The 16478-nt window shown below is 41.6% G+C and overlaps 2 protein-coding genes across 2 annotated transcripts; both read right to left on the bottom strand.

Moving 5' to 3' along the window:
- Positions 1-2790: 2790 nt before the first annotated feature.
- gpr161b (G protein-coupled receptor 161b) lies at positions 2791-9720 on the bottom strand. The gene is made up of 6 exons (XM_070838283.1): positions 9419-9720; positions 7726-8107; positions 4643-5364; positions 4106-4213; positions 3293-3418; positions 2791-3111 (listed from the first exon to the last, which is right to left on the bottom strand). The coding sequence occupies exons 2-6, from the start codon at positions 8067-8069 to the stop codon at positions 2834-2836; spliced, it is 1578 nt and encodes a 525-aa protein (XP_070694384.1). The 5' UTR covers positions 8070-8107; positions 9419-9720; the 3' UTR covers positions 2791-2833.
- Positions 9721-12309: 2589 nt separating this feature from the next.
- otc (ornithine transcarbamylase) lies at positions 12310-15617 on the bottom strand. Its single transcript, XM_070838092.1, has 10 exons — positions 15541-15617; positions 15291-15429; positions 15126-15207; positions 14249-14336; positions 13805-13958; positions 13602-13724; positions 13345-13398; positions 13108-13257; positions 12752-12889; positions 12310-12394 (listed from the first exon to the last, which is right to left on the bottom strand). Exons 1-10 carry the CDS (start codon positions 15615-15617, stop codon positions 12335-12337), a joined length of 1065 nt encoding a protein of 354 aa, XP_070694193.1. The 3' UTR covers positions 12310-12334.
- Between the last annotated feature and the right edge of the window lie 861 nt (positions 15618-16478).

The raw sequence follows: 16478 nt of genomic DNA, 5'->3' as shown, positions 1-16478 counted from the left end.
ATAGTAAAGTACCTTCATGAACACTGAATCAGGTTTTGTTGTAACCATCTGTTTTGGCCAAAATCTAAAAAACCAGCAACTTTTGGAAACCCAGAGGGTTATTTAACAACGCTGAACTCCATCTGGATGAAAAGAATAACAAGTTTGGTTCACATAAATTAAAGGCTGATATTGTATTTCTGTCTACTAGCTTTGTTTGGATTAGGAAACAGACTCACAACTTGTGAAACAAATTTAAGTCTTTTTTAATTTTTTTTTTTTTTTTTTAAATCATCCAGTTATCTTCTCATCCAGATAAAATTCTTTGAGGACTGAAAATACCTTAAGAGTTCTTTTCCTGGGTATTCGACTTGACTTGAATAACAGCGGCAGCCTTAGTGTGTAGAAGACTGTCGGACAGGTGGCGCTGACGTTGTTTTGGTAGCTGTTGTAAAGTTAATCTTAACCTCCTCCACTCACCGCAACACAAACAAGGGAAAAAAACATAGGTAAACAGGTTCAGAAAATTAGAGAAGTAACTATAGTGTTCCAGTATAATGAAGTTTTAATAGGAAGAATCTTGATACAAAACTTAAATGCAAATATTTGTATTAATACTTACTGTATAGTGAAAATCAAAAGGTTATATCACTTTTTAGGTGAATAGCTTCTTACAAAAGTGGTACCATTCAAACATAATATGAAGATACGAGGTAAGACTGAAGCACCACAACTGGGCTCTACTCATTACAAGCGTTCCTTTAATAATAGTAAAGTGAAGTGTGGAGTACACACTGAGGTAAACGTACCGATGAATGTCCACTTCACTTTTAAGACTCTGTTGTAGATTAAGACCAATTCAACACTGAACAGTTTGTTTTGACAAGTTGACTGAGTGACCAATATGACGAGCAGCTGCTCAGTATGCGCACATTATTAAGAAATATGGACCCTTCTTAATACATTTTCATTAACACTGATAACAGCCAGTCTCCAAATGACCAATTGTGGACTTCTTTTACTCTTAGACCTATTTGATTCTTACTAAACAGCGTCTTTACTACATCACTGATAATATTCTGCTTTATCTTTGACAGTATGCTGACCGCAGTAATGATCGCCTCCTCTGACACACAATGACAGTGGTTTCTATGAGAACAAGTACACGCTGCAGGCTCAAGTGCAATTACTGAAGCAGATCATGATTAAATGTCAGGACTGTTCTTGTTCAGGTACCAACACAAGGATCACATATGACTGACAGTACCTGTAATCTGCACTACAAATGTTGGCCAAGACATTCTGTTCATGTAATGAAGCTCCGGGCTGAACAGTAACAGGCAAACTGATTTCCTGTACTTAATAATTCCTTATCTGGGTCATGATTGGGAGTTATCCCAGCATGCACTGGGACAGAGGTCAGACTTATTAGTGTATTCTAATACCCATACTGGCCTACTGTTAAGTAAGCCAGGAAAAGACTTAAAAAATACCTGGATGTTCTACTGGTTGCATTTTGCAGCACGCTTCTCTGGCTACTCTGACCCACAGTCCTCTGCGCAGTGAACACGTCACATCAACTAAGAGAGAGAGAGAGAGAACAGACAGCTGACAGCACAGTGACAGTATGCGTGCCTCTGGCGAGCAGCGTTTTGTTGCATCTCCAAAGTACAGAAATGTAATACCAATGATTTTTCTTTCAACAATATTCGCATTTTGCGGTACAGACTGCGACGCATGTACAAGCGACAGGGTCAACGTTAAAGACAAAGTGTTATGAAGAAGTATGTGTCCCAATTGTATCGATAGTGCATGCAACAGTACATACTGGCATTATGTGCCAATAAGACTGTCTGAGGTGCAGGTTGGCCCACAGGGACAGCTGAGACAAAGCACACAGAGCATCAGTCTGGAAGAGCTTGTATGTGTTCAGTAAGGAGCTCGGTCTAATCAGGCACAGGAAGTGGAAACGCCTGTTAATGACGACCGTAGATGCACAGTTCAAAGTGTCTCTTTTCGTTTGTACCTGAATAAGTGAGGGTTTGGGCTTGAAACATACTTTTCTTAATGTCATAAAGGAGACATTTTTAAGTGATCTAATAACAGTGTTTCAAGTCTTCTGGAAGGTAGAAACTCCTGTATTTTTTTCCCGCACTGCTGAGCCCTAATGAGGCACATTTTCCTGCATTACATACACTAATATATACTAATAGACAAATTGCTACAACAATCACTTAGTTACAGTAGTTAAGGCTTCCTATTTGATTATGTTAATCCATACAAAAGCACTTGGTCCAACTTAGTGGAATGAATCATGTGCCTCTTCCTGTTTCCTAACAGTTTCAAGTATGGAGTACCCACGTGTAGAAAGATCAGACTTCATAAACTGCTCCACAGAGCGTGAAAAGCACCACCCTCAATGGTCACATAATAGTGGCATTAAGGATGTGAAACCCTTTCAGCTCAATAATAAACTGAGTACGGTCTGTAAGTGTGTCCAACAAATAGGGCTGGGTATCGTGTAGAGGATTTCGATACCAGTAGCAAAACCAGTACCCTTTAACTGGCACCGATACCAGTAGAGACCCTCATTCGATACCTTCTCCCTGTGCTTGATTAGGTGCTTTATCATGTTGCGCATATTCCCAGTTTTTTCTGAGATAATCCCTCAACATTTTACGCATTTCTATCAGATGCCACAGATGTGTAGCCTTATATTTAAATGTCCAGTCACGCATCGCATTAAGTTGAAGAATGCCTGCAGTGACTGACTGGGTTATTTCGGCTGATACCTTTAAAAGGGTATCGAGTACTGACACCCAGCCCTACCAATAAAAGAGCAGACCAGCTGTGCTCAGGCTGTGTTTTCCTCCACATCCTGCTCTTCTTCATCTCTGTCATCTTTAACGATCCCTTCATCGATGCTTTCCAGTCTCAGTCTCTGACCGTCCAGGTATCTGGGTCTGGGTGTCGCCCTGGTCGTAAACAGTCCCCCCGGGAGAGCCAGACCCTCCCCGAACAGGGTGAGCTTAGCGTCAGTCTCTATGGCCTTCGCCAGACAGGAGGCAAAGGTGTCGAGAGATTTGTGTACTTCCGCTTGGACTTGAAGCGAGGATGTGTTGGTGTTTTCAGCTGACGGGAAAAACGCAAAAATATCACGTGAGACAAATGATGCAGTAAACAAAATCCTATGTTTAGTGAAATGCTTTGTTTTGTAGTTTTCTGACCACAAAGTCGTTTTCCAAACCCTGAGTGATTATAAAGTGAACTCCCTCCCCTCTAATTGCCTGTGGAGCGGGGAAACAACAGATACCTTTGGAATGCTCCACCTGGTCTTCAAAGGTGACCGAGCTCCTCCTCTTCCCGGACGGATTCCCTTGGAGCTGGAGGTGGGAGGAGCCGTCGGTGGAGAAGTTATCCAGCAGCATCACATCTGTGCCTGCGTGGGAAACATCACCGACGCAAAAAGGAGGGTTAATTAAGAGCAGCAATTAACAGAAAACTAATCATTTAAAAAGGAGAAACTGTCTGAATAAAAGGACCAGACATTTCTTTGTATGACAAAAGACTTTTCTTGCCCTGAACTGTAAACATGAGCTGTGAAACAGGAATGTGAGGCTGATCTTAACAATGACGCAATCGAACTACTACGACCATCTGCCAGACTTTTGAACCTCATGTTCACGCCTGCCATGAATCACTTCATCTCCATTTCATGCTCATATTACAACCACTTGTTTCTAGTTGTTAATCAAATAAAAGGAACCCCAGAAATGACAATTAGCATTAAATCTAACTATGAACAACAGTATATTGCGATGATTCCGATTAATTGATCGTTAATTGATTAGTCATCAAATGACGGACAAATAATCACCCCACATTTGAAAACAAATTAATCGTTTAAGCAATTTAGCAAAAAACGTGTCAAAAATGATCTGGTTCCAGCAACTAAAATAAGATAATATGCTGCTCTACAGCTCTTTGTTGCTGCTTTGCTGGTTGATGGACACGATCCTCCCACAATGCAATGCTCTACGCAAACAGGAAAGCTGCTCACAGTTAGTTTATACAGTATAGATGTTGGACACACATAGGAAGTGTTTTTCTCGTTTATTTTGCTTACATGAGTCCTGAGTGAAGCTGAAGCCAGTGTCTCCTGTGCTGCTCCCCGGGGCCAGCAGGTGCCCTCCACCGGCCAGCATGGCAGTCAGGTGTGGGGACATACCCAAGTCTGAAAGAACACAAGCAAGCTTTAGTTGTGCAACATCATACAACACATGAAAATATAACAACACTGACTGTAAGTCTAAACAGACTGTATGTAGATATTGCGTATATACACACATATACTGCATTTAAACCACCCGAGTATCCCTGTCTAGACTTTAATCTGTATTTAGACACTGAACCATCTTGACTGTACATAAGAGTTATATATTTTATGTTTGCTGTTGTAATTGTCCTTGTTTTGGCTGTTTGTCTATGTGTATCTTCCTGAGCAAAGCCAGCAAGAGGCACTAAAAACCACAGCTAAATTCCTTGTATGTATAATAAACTGATTCTGATTAACATAAAGGAGTCAGACATCCATAAACAGACTGAAGTTGATGTCCCTTTGAACTGATCTGCATAACAGGCCGAGCCACTGCTGCTCTCATACCTGTGATTCTGTTAGAGATGCTGAAGAGACGGGACGTCCTCTGCCGCGTGGCGAACGACTCTCTGTAGTAACGATCTCCGAAACACATGCCCAGCAGCTCCTTCCTCACTGTTTTATTCCACAGGCCGTAGATGAGCGGGTGGCACACTGCACTGCAGAAAGACAACCACGCTACCAGAGTCTCCAGTCCCTGCGACACACTCCCTTGTCCCCACAGAGCCTCGGTGCACACCACCCCGACGTACGGCCCCCAGGTCATCAGGAAGGTGCCGATCACCACTAAGATGGTGACAAAGGCCTTGCACTGACTCCCAGCGTACACGAGGCTCCGCCGACTTCCATTAGAGGAAGTTGAAGTGCTTGAGTTCTTGCGTCCGTTCCTCTGAGCTCCAGTGGAGTCGTCCTGGGCCACAATGACCGTCCCACAGTGTACTTTGCGGGCTTTCATGCGGGCAACACGGAAAATTACACCGTAACAGGCCAGCATGATGACGAAGGGGGGAAGGGTGCACCAGGTGACCCAGAAGGCCGTGTAGCTCAGCTCTCTGTGCCATGACGCAACGCAGGTCCACTTGAAGCAGTCGAACTCGAAGGAGGACCAACCGAACAGAGGAGGCAGACAGCCCACCAGGGAGTGTAACCACACGTAGGCGATGACGACGACCGCCCGGTTCCCTGTGATCTTCATGGGGTAGATCATCGGGTAAAGCACTGCGTAGTACCTGATGGGACGAGAAAGGAACACAGTGAGGCAACCCTGCAGAAAGGAAAACTCAGCACTGCTTTCAAAGGAGCCCAGACTTCAGCGACTGATACAGAAGCTAAATGCTCCAAAGTGTTTCCTGAGGAGCCACGAACTGGACTGTAAACGAAGGCCTTGGCAGAAGAACAAAGACATGCACTGTAATAAAAAATTCCCAAAGGTGCTGAGGGCAATTAGGACAGCAGTGAGAACGGTGAGTATTTACAGAAGATCATTTTACAGTCCTTTGTAATCCCTGACTACAGGAATAATAATGTAATCCACCTACAAAGCAAAAAAAACAAACTGATTGTTTTTTAACTAATTGATTTAACTTTTATAGAGTAACATTTAAGGAAAATGGCAAAAAAAAAATATGCTGTTTTACATTTTCCAGAGCCACCGGGGACATTATCATAACTCTTGTTTTGTAGAAATGACCATCAAAACATTTACAGTGATATAAAACCAGAAACAGGGAATGTTCAGTGGCTCTATTTTTAAATTAATAAATGATTTACACGATGAATCACTTTACCTTTTCTGTTTATGCAGTCTTTTTGCATTATGTTCTTTAATTGCGCACTACTTCCTAATGGGGCTGGGTAATGTTTTAAATGTTTTGATACCAGAGTTACAGTGTTTTTTTGTTCCTCTTCAATTCAATTCAATTTATTTGTATAGCCCAATATCACAACAGAGTTGTCTCACAGTGCTTTACAAAGTTCTGGGGAATATAAACATTACTGCCTGTCTACTTTCATCTAAACAACAATAAAAGCTGTGTAAAATTTGCAAAGTTATAACTCAAAATCAGTAAATATCCAGTCAGAGAATAAGCAAAGAAAAGTGAAAGTGCTGGATTAGTTATATTTGTGCATTTGTGCTTTTATTTATTTATCATTTTCTTATTTCTAAAAATAGGAATCAGTGGAAATACTGTCGGTCCTGCAGATGAATGGTGCATTCATGTCAGTCCACATTTAAAGTTACTTTGCTTTAGTCTGTCTAATGCTCGTCACTTGAGCTGGGAAAATCTCCAGAAAAATACCACGGCGTAAGTGTGTGGTTAACCAGTCTTATTTACAGGCCTGCAAACTGACCTTAAACTGACCACACTAAATTTCACGATTTTGAATATGAAAGAAATCCTGTATATATATATATTGGCTTTTATTACATTTAATTACGTCTTTTACGTCTCATGCTCACTTTTAAAAATTAACACTTTCACCTAAGTGAACATCGGACATTTGATTGTATCTGTGCTTTATGAATACAAATAATTCATCCATCCATCGTCTATACTGCTGATCTATCACAGGGCTGACACATAGAGACAACCATTTACACTCACACTCACACCGACAGGCAATTTAGAGCCACCAATTAACCTGCATGTCTGGACTGTGGGAGGAAGCCGGAGTGCACGTACACCTGGAAACTTCTTGCTGTGAGACAACAGTGCTAACCACCGCACCAACGTGCTGCCCATACAAATACTAATTTTCTCAAATTAATTTCATATCTTTGGTCTTCTCCTTCCATTACATGTATGCCCGAAGAAAATATTGAGTTCAACGAGGTAACACCACACCACCACCACAAACAGTCATGGATCTATTATCTATATATGTCAAAGGATCTATGTATTCTTTGAAATATAAATGACAGCAGATACTGGGCAACATTTGCAAAAACAGTGGTATTGCTCTCAAAACTACTTCATGACTCATTAAATTATAATGAAAACAAAAATGTTCAAGGAAGTCAAACATTATTTCTGAGCGATGCCCGACTCAACACTCAAACATGAGGGAGCAGCTACACTGCTCGGGGTGTTTATGGGCCCTGTTCAAGGCATGAGAACAAACTGTTTTTACAATCCTGCACTGTAACTATTAGGCCACTGCTTTTTCTGCATTAAAAATAGTCAATTCTGTTTGAAGCAGCTTCACTGTTTTGGTTCAAACCCATCAACTTTGTTTCCTGCCGCAGCAGGCAGCTTTTTTCAGCGATGACGCCGTTGAAGCCTACCTCCTCTGCGCCAAAAAGCAAACTATGTTAGCAAGTAGCTGGTGAACACAGCAGAGCTTTTAGCAGCTAAATAGCCAAATATATTGTTCAGGAGTTAATAGAATGATGCTTGGTGCCTGCTAGATGTGTAAAATCCGTAATTTTGTTTACACATTAACATGTGTTAATGTTGTATTTACAGCTTGATGCACTGCATTTTGCACTGTGGCAAAATAAAAATAAATGAATGCAGGTTTAAAGAAACAAGATTCCTTTTGTGTAACTTTTCAAGACATGACTTCAATTCCAATCCAGCACCACTAACCTGTCAATGGCAATAGCTCCAAGGGTGAGCATGCTGGCAGAGCTGATGAGCAGGTAGAGCAGGGCAGTGAAGTTACACCACACCACCCCAAACACCCACTCTCTCTTCGCCGAGCTCACGGCCACAAACGGCAGCACCAGCATGGACATCAGCAGGTTGGACAGGGTCAGGCTGAACACAAACTTGTTGCTGGGTGTGAGCAGATAAGGCCTGCGATAGAGGGTCACCACAATCAAGAGGTTCCCCAGGCAGGCGAGGAGTGTGATGGTGACGATGGAGACTGACTCCAGGGCAGCCAGACCCTCACCATTCCCCACCGCGGTGCAGTTCCTACTGGTGTTCATGGTGAGAGACTGGGCCACCAGACAGGTGAAGGAAGACACTGTTAGGGGAAAGATATTAGAAATCAAAGTACAGGGATATTACTAGAAAAGCACTGCTAAAGTCTTGAAACAAATAGTTCGACTGATGAAGGACTATGGCAACAGTTTTTCGCTTAATTGAATTGAATTAAATGATAAATCATTTGTCAGTTCAGCTCTAACGGCCCCTTAGGAGGAGATTGATATGATATATCGACACTGCGTGACCTCTGATTAACCATTTATCTTAATAAACATGGAGGCAGATTATGCTCATAGTGATGGATGACACATGTCAAGCAAATTTCAGGAGCCTGTAGTTTCATTTTCATGCTGCTAAAAAAAGACTGCTGCTGCCAAAAATGATTGTTAAAGATGGTAAGTTACAACCTCCATGTGATTTTTATAGAAAAACATGAAGAAAACACCAAGAAGGCCTGTCTTCAGACAAACTGAGCACATCCAGCTGCCGTCCCCTCAGGAGGGCTGGACAGTAAATACATGCATTTAATCAAGTATTATTTCAGGTACTTTACTGAAGTATTTCTACTGGTTACTGCTTCATACTTTCACTCCACTACATTTCAAATCAAACATCTATAGTTTAGTTACCTGCAGATTTGCATTCTACATATAAAACACATCATAGTTTAATAAAACACAATCTATTGCCTGGATTAAACTACACAGTTGTCTATATTATCTCCGCCAGCTGCATTAACAGTGCAATAAATAATGATTACACAGCACTGACAGCAGAAGATAACACTTCTGTGGCTGTAAGGTGTTTTGAATGTATTACTGTTACTTGAAGGAAAGTTTACATTTTTATTTTGCTGTTTTTTCTGAAACATTAAGGATCTGAGTACTTTTTCTACCACTGATTTTAAAGTTTTAACATCAGGAAGCAGTCATGTAACTGAGCCCCTTTTTACTGGATTTAACTTTAAACCAAAATCACAAACATCGACACTCACATAACTCATAAATCGCCTGCTGGTTTTAATCAGGTTAGCTTCGTTAGTTAACACTGTTTTGCCGCAGAAACGCGCATTTGTTGCCATCTCACACCACGGTGGGTTAAAGTTAACTTTTTAGAGAGTTAAAACGGCAAATTTAACCTAAACTCTGGCGACATTTAATGTTTGTGGTGAGCTTTTTCCTGGTGAATCTTTTTGTAAAAAGAGGAGACCACCACCAGCACCAGCAGCAGCAGCAGCTTGCTAGCTGGAGCGTTAGCCGGAACAACCACCGTTAGTTAGCCGAGGTTAGCTAAAACTTTCCCCCATTGTCCCCCCGACTAACGCGGCCAGCTCCCCCCCCTTTTTTACCTGCTTTGGCTCGGCGCTGAGGCTCCGCATTTTCTCCTCCTCAAAGGCAAACCCGTCCATCCTCCCGGTGTGTTTCCACGCCGCTACGGCCCGGTGAGCGGGGGCCCGAGCCCGAACCAACCGCTGGACATTGTTTCAGCTCGGTAACGTCTGTCCCTCCTCGGCCGGATCACAAGCGGCCAGCTGCGGCTGCAATGGCGTCCTCCTCCCACCTCGGCTCCAGCTCCCACTCCCTGCAGACTCCTCCAGTGTGTGGGTGGTCTCCGAGGAAAATCACCCTGTTTTCCACTACAGCTAACTTTACTTCTCTGTGTGACTTCTTGTTTGTGAGCTATGAAATTACACTGGATGTGCAGAGAGCCTTAAAACTACTTTTTATTCAGTTTCTGGTGCAACATGTTGTTAGTTAGTGTGTGTGTTTGTGTTCATGTCTACAAAAACTCTCATTGCACGCGTGTGTATTTCTTTCACATGAAGCCGATGGTGTTTGTGAATGAAATACTTACTTTTTTTGTTTTAATCAAACCGGACCACCCACGGAGATCAAAGCTTCCCGCACAAACACGTTTCTCCCGTTTAAACCAATCGGAGCACCGCGGCGTTACCGCCTCCGCCCACTAGATGGCGCAGTCTGGATGAATGAGGGCTGTGCTGAGTCCTGCAGGGCTTATTATCAGTTTAAATGCAACAAATCACCTGTAAATCTCAACATAAGTAATTTTATTATTATGTTATTACATATGAATGTCATATATACCTTACTGTAAATCAGCTGCTCCTCCATGAGGACTGGAGGCAAGGCAAATGTATTTATATACCATTCAGACACAAGGGAACTCAAAGTGCATTATAGGGACATAAAAAACAATATAAAGCAGGGCACAGACACGGTAAAATTACATGTAAAATATAATAAAAGCACAAGCAGGAAGAGACTGGACAAACTCATCAAGAAGGCCGGCTCTGTCCTGGGTCGTCCACTCGACCCAGTGGAGGTGATGGGGGAGAGGAGGGTGATGGCAAAGCTATCGTCAGTGAGATAGAACGACTCCCACCCTATGAAGGGCCCGCTGATAACACTGGAGAGCTCCTTCAGCGATAGACTCCTCAATCAATCAATCTTTATTTGTATAGCGCCAATTCATAACAGTGTTATCTCAAGACGCTTTCCATAAAGAGCAGGTCTAGACCAAACTCTTAAATTAAGAGAGAGAGACCCAATGATTCAGGAATTCAACATTACGGATTCAAGAATCCCCACATGAGCAAGCATCAGATATTAGGCAACAGTGGCAGGAAAAACTCCCCCTTAATGGGAAGAAACCTCAAACAGAAGCGGGCTCAGAGATGGGCGGCTGGAGTGATATCGCAGGTCCTTCCTTCCAGCAGCTGTCAGACTTTACAACCAGCACTGCTTCCAGTAGACCACACTGCACCCAAACTGACAATAATGGCACTATAATGTTCAATACTTTTTTTTTTTATATTCCCCCCTGTGTATATTGTTTCTATTTTTAAACTCCTCTGTCTGAACTGTAGTAGTTATAATAGTTCAAGCTTAAGAGAAGATGCATTTAAAAGACAAAGACGGCATGTGGATAAAAAGTTACAGATTAAAAGAAAGTTATGTAGCTCATTTATTGGAAAGCCACAGTAAACAGTAATGTTTTAAGGCCTGATTTAAATGAACTGTGGGGAGTATATAAAACTAAAAGCTGCTTCACTTTGCTTGGTTATGATCCTGGAAACGCTGAGTAGACCTGCACCAGATGACCTGAGAGGCACAAGTAAATCAGAAATGACCATTTAATTCTTTATAAGCAAGTAACAGGATTTTAAAATCTATCCTTTGTTACACTGGGGGTTATGTGGTGGATGTCTTGTAATAATAATAAAACACCTTTATTTACTTACTAAATAAAGTTACAAAGTGCTTTACATGCAAAAATGAATGAGTAAAATGTACTAGGATTAAATAGTTATAATAAAAACAATGAGACCCATTAGAAATAAAACTGAGGTTGCAGCATTAAGAAAAGGCTTTTTTAAGAAGATGCCTTGGATTTCAGACACTGTTGAGGTTCCACAGGAACACAAACTGGACCCTTGTAGACTTTTGGTAGAAATTATAACTCAAGAGTAATGTTTTTATTTAAAAATTTGACTGTCTCAGTTTTATTTCAGCACCACTGCATCAGAGGCTCTTGAGGCACAACACAAAAAACTCATTACAAATGTGAAGAGCCCGATGTAAAATGCACATTTGTGTCAAAAATGACATAAAAACCACGTTTATCTGGATGAAGGGAGTATTCAATTTACAACACAATATTCTCTTGCTTTGAGACATCTGCTGTACCTTTGTTTGTGTCCATCTATTTAACACAGTGTACAGTTTACACAACCAAAGCCTTAAGACGTGTGGAAAATAGCCTGCTGTAATTTAAAGTATATGTGATTAGTTTTGAACAGGCTAGCAGAGGTATGGTCCTTCAGGAGTGTGGCATAAACAAAACATTTGCCGCTGAGGCACGCCTAACGATGTGTATTTTCTCAAAAATCGCGTCTACAGCAACGACATAAATACCGTGTGGAAAGTGACTGGTCAGCTTGAGAAGATTGGGTTTCCTCCTTCACATTTCTGATGCTGTTGTGAAGTCAAGAGGACATTGAACAGTCTGAAGAAAGGCTCGGTAATCTCTTCTTTTCCAGTAACATGTGTCTGGCAAAGACGTTTCCACTGTGAACCTCACGCTCACCACAATCCTCACTGTCCGCCTCCGCAAATGAATGTAAACAGATCTTTGGCTAATTGTACAGCTGCAGTTCAGACTGGTTTCTGTAGTCACCCATTGAGCAGGGACACGAGGTGATTTAAACCAAATAAACAATCATGACACACGGTAAAAATCCACCTTAAAACTTGAGCATGGGCGTCTGTGGAGCGTAGTCAGTCAGAAGAGAAACCATCAGACCCTGAAAGAGAAGACAGCATCAAATCAAACTCATACTAGTGATCACCAAGACATCTTTGAGCTGCTTTTAAGCGGTAAAAATTGCTGCTGCCAAGCTAGCTCCTAAAGTATAGAAACTTTTTGGAAACCTTTAAAAGGCAGCTCACAACCCACTTGTTCAGATTTGCTTTTGTCTAATTTGTTTTATTTTGTTTGTGCCTTGTGTTTTTTGCTGGATGTTTGCATTTAATGCTTGTTGCTCTGTCGCCTATTTGCCCTTAGTATTACTATTATCATTTTTATTATCAGTAGTAGTGGTTGTAGTAGTAGTAGTATAAAATTATACATTGAATAATAGTGTTTTTGTTAAGTTACTCACCATGATGGTCCACTTCCTGTTCTCTGCCTCAGGGAAGACGAGGGAGCGGGATGAGTAGAACACCTGATCATCCACCTCCTCCGTTTTGCGGGGCAGACAGTGCAGGAAGGTCCAGTCTGGCTTGGCCACACTTCCTGTCTGCAGTTTACAAGAAGAGTGGTGAAACACTGGGTGTCATAATACATAAAAAGGAGAGTAGGGACCCTGTACAATCACTGTACCGAGGCTATTATAGTTTGGCATTTCTCATTAGTTTTTATTTTTATTTCTTTGATTTCTAAGCCAACGCTGAGGCTAAAACAGTAAAAACACAAGCTTTTGGCTCTAAATAATGCTAAAACAATGTCCCTCTTTACCTGCATTGTAATCTGGTAACCTTTGAAGTCTTTGAGCCTCTTTTTCTTCTCCTCCTCTTGTCCCATGCTGACCCAGGTGTCGGTGACCAAAACATTGCTGCCGTGGGCGGCCTCCATCGGGTCGGTGGTCAGAACAAGTTGGGTCCCATGCTGAGAGAAAACGCATGGTTATGAATGAAACAGAAGCTCGTAGATGAGAGCCGTGTTTATAAAACTGGCACCTGAAGACGCCCTCACCTCTTTGGAGAGTCTTTGTGCCTCTTGAATAACACTCCTGTCTGGCTCATAACCCTGTGAAGTCAGACGCAGCTTTAGCTCAGTGTCTGGATTATTCATGCAAATTACAAAACACAACCCCACAGGCTTCTTGGTCCAAAGCATCTCTTCACACAAGAAACAGATTAGAGTTTGACTGCAAAAAACAATCTACTAAAAAGACAAAGGGTGTAACAAAAGAGAGGTCAAATCTGTATGACATATTAGTCGAGGCAAACCGTTGGTGTAGCAATCTTGAGATGAACTCCCAGTTTGGCTGCAGCCATCATGAAGGAGTGAAGGACGTTGTTCCCGTCTCCAATCCAGCTCACGGTTAGCCCGTTAAGGGAGCCATAATGCTCCTGGACGAGAGCGGTTGTAATTTAGAAAAGGTTATAATGTAGTTGATGAAAAGCGTAGTGTATTGAGGAGTGTTCAGGACCTGCAGGGTGAGGAAGTCAGCCAGGATCTGGATTGGGTGGTAGAGGTCAGACAGGCCGTTAATGACGGGGATGGTGGCCTCCTTCTGCAGCTCCTCCAGTGTGGAGTGGCTGTACACTCGAGCCAGGACGATATCACAGAGTCCTGAGAGAACCCTGCAGCAGGAGTTCAGACATTACAGAGACGGCCATGTGCTCAGAGACCTGTGGTTCATCTACTGGGCCACAAACACTCTCCCTCCCCTTCAGTAATTAGCAGCAGCAGCAGCAAACAGCACAAGATGACTGTTACCAACTTGAAAAACTCACCAGTAATACAATATGTGAAGTAGAGTTACATAAAAAAACAAAACAATGCTAATTAATAAACTGATGCACGTATACAACCCATAGCCAACAATTGACTGCCATTAATTTACCCCTATTTCTACATTTATAAGGCTCACCTAGCTGTGTCTGTGCAACTCTCATTCACTCCCAGGTGGATGTCCTGGGAGGTGAGGAAACAGGGGTGTCCGCCCAGCAAGGCAAAACCTGGAATTATGATATAAGACAATTCAAATTTCCCTGAACTGGTGCTTGAAAAATAAAACAAATGAGCACAGCACCTCATGTAAGTGGAGTGGAAATAGTTCGGATGCTGACTGTTTTTGTTCCCGGGATGTGCTGAAAGTGCAGTTCTTTTGTGTCCATGCTAACAATGACTTTTACACCGCTGGACACACTGATGAATGGTATCAGCCCGGCTAACAGCATGAGTTAGTTTGTGCAGTTTCAAGTGTAAATCTGACAACTGAAACCCAGAGGTAGAGAACAACAGATTGCATTTAAGTGTAATTTTGAGGTATTTTACTTGAGTGTTTCCATTTTATTCTAATTTATGCTTCTACTTGGACAGCTGTATTTACTAGTTTCTGTTCAGATTAACATTGTGTGATTAATCTATATAATAATATCAGTTATAGATTACACTATCTGACAGCATATAAAGTAAATCATCATAAAATCATATGTAACATTAAAATGCTGCTCATGTGTAACATTCAAATAACATCAGAGGGCACTAATGAGTACTTTTACTTTTGATACTAAATACATACATATATATAATAATATTTTTGTACTTTAACTAAATGTAATGTACTTTTAGTTGTGACAGAATGTTTATACATTATTTTGTTGGTACTTTTACTTAAGTAAAATAGGAGTATTTCTTCCAGTCGTGTTGAAAACTGCCTAGTGTGTAAACACCTCCAGTTTTTCAATGTTAAACTGAAGCACATGGCACACAGCAGTGCAGATGATCATATACAAAAAGGACACCTGTTTCTGTGGACATTCTTGTTCTGGTGCTCCTCTTCTCAAATATCATTGCTATGGACTTTCCTTGCAGAAGAGGGAGATACTGAAATAGAAATGACAGTTTGCTTCCTTAAATGAAAACCTGTGCACACCTAACAAACCCTGCAGCTGTTATTAGATAGAGACCTGTTTTCCATGCTTGATGCGGTGTTTCAGGTCCCCGGACACCCACAGCAGCCTCTTGATTTCATCCGAGCTGAAATCCTTCAGAGTGAGACAGCTGCGACCCTTTACATTAACCGAACCGAGGGAAGCAGCTCCAGAGCTGAAACAGTAACAAAGAAAAAGCAAAATGCATGTGTTATTTCTATTATCACAAACCTGGCAGAGCTGATGTTAGAGACTTTAACTTTAAAAGTTATCAGGAGCGTCTTACCTGAACCCTCGCGGCCGACTGACAGTTTTCAAACACTTGAAAACAGTGTTGTTCACCGATAGTAGTTTACTAGACATGACACTTCTGGCCGTAAACACAACGTGAGCGTAAAGTTGTGGGAATATTTCATCAGAAAAGGGAAAAACTTTGATTCACAGCCTGCTCCTGATGGCACGCAGCCACAGCGACGAGCCAACCGGCAGCGTGGGTGCGTCTGACGTCACCGCAGGACCCGGAAGCGAGGCGTGGCGTCAAATGTAAGGGGATTTAAATGACGTCACATTACGTTATATTACGATATATTACAAAAAACAAGATGAAGATGAAATAGAGGAAGCACGGAGATCTAGTGTGAAGAGGTGTGTCACTTAGTTTAGTGATTTTTGAGTCACTGCATTACATTACATAGAAGATATTGGAAAAATATAGATACATTCCAATTAAAATATTTTTAAATAATAGAAGAAGCACTTAAATCTAGGTGTGTCCTGTGTAGTGGTAATTTCTGATACTGATTTTACTCATTACAGATTACATACTGAAAAATATGTACATTTTCCACAAAAGTATTCAAAGTATTCCAAATTTATTTCAAATGAATATTTCAGACAATACTTAACAATGAAGTCAAACAATGCATCGACTCAATTCAATTTTCCAATAATGGATAATCAATCAAAACACTGAAACACATGTACACATTATAACATATTTGTGAGTTTCGAGTGCTCTGATGTGGTTTATGTTGGAGATCCGACCCCTGGCGTTATTCATTCATATAATGTCTATGCTTGTCTCGACATTTGTCAATAAAAGTACTGATGGGAAAAAAAAGCTGACAGGTAGCCATGTTGCTCCTCTGACGTTTCCTTGACCTACCTGTCAGTCAGCAGCACAGATCAGCACTTAGCCACATGCTGAGGAAGAGGAGGAGGAAG

Source organism: Pempheris klunzingeri, chromosome 10 (genome assembly GCF_042242105.1).
Source record: "Pempheris klunzingeri isolate RE-2024b chromosome 10, fPemKlu1.hap1, whole genome shotgun sequence".
In the NCBI taxonomy this organism is placed as follows: domain Eukaryota; kingdom Metazoa; phylum Chordata; class Actinopteri; order Acropomatiformes; family Pempheridae; genus Pempheris; species Pempheris klunzingeri.
The sequence above is the reverse complement of the archived record's forward strand: the minus strand, read 5'-3'. Positions and strand labels throughout refer to the sequence as shown.

Coding starts and splice junctions, on each gene's coding strand:
- gpr161b (XM_070838283.1), bottom strand. CDS start 8,069: ATGAACACCAGTAGGAACTGCACCGCGGTGGGGAATGGTGAGGGTCTG. Junction 5,365..7,725: donor GGAGCTATTGCCATTGACAG/GTTAGTGGTGCT, acceptor TCGTCCCATCAG/GTACTACGCAGTGCTTTACC. Junction 3,419..4,105: donor CAGCTTCACTCAGGACTCAT/GTAAGCAAAATA, acceptor TTTCCCACGCAG/GCACAGATGTGATGCTGCTG.
- otc (XM_070838092.1), bottom strand. CDS start 15,617: ATGTCTAGTAAACTACTATCGGTGAACAACACTGTTTTCAAGTGTTTG. Junction 13,399..13,601: donor TCAAGATTGCTACACCAACG/GTTTGCCTCGAC, acceptor CTGACTTCACAG/GGTTATGAGCCAGACAGGAG. Junction 13,258..13,344: donor CACAAAGACTCTCCAAAGAG/GTGAGGGCGTCT, acceptor GTTTTCTCTCAG/CATGGGACCCAACTTGTTCT.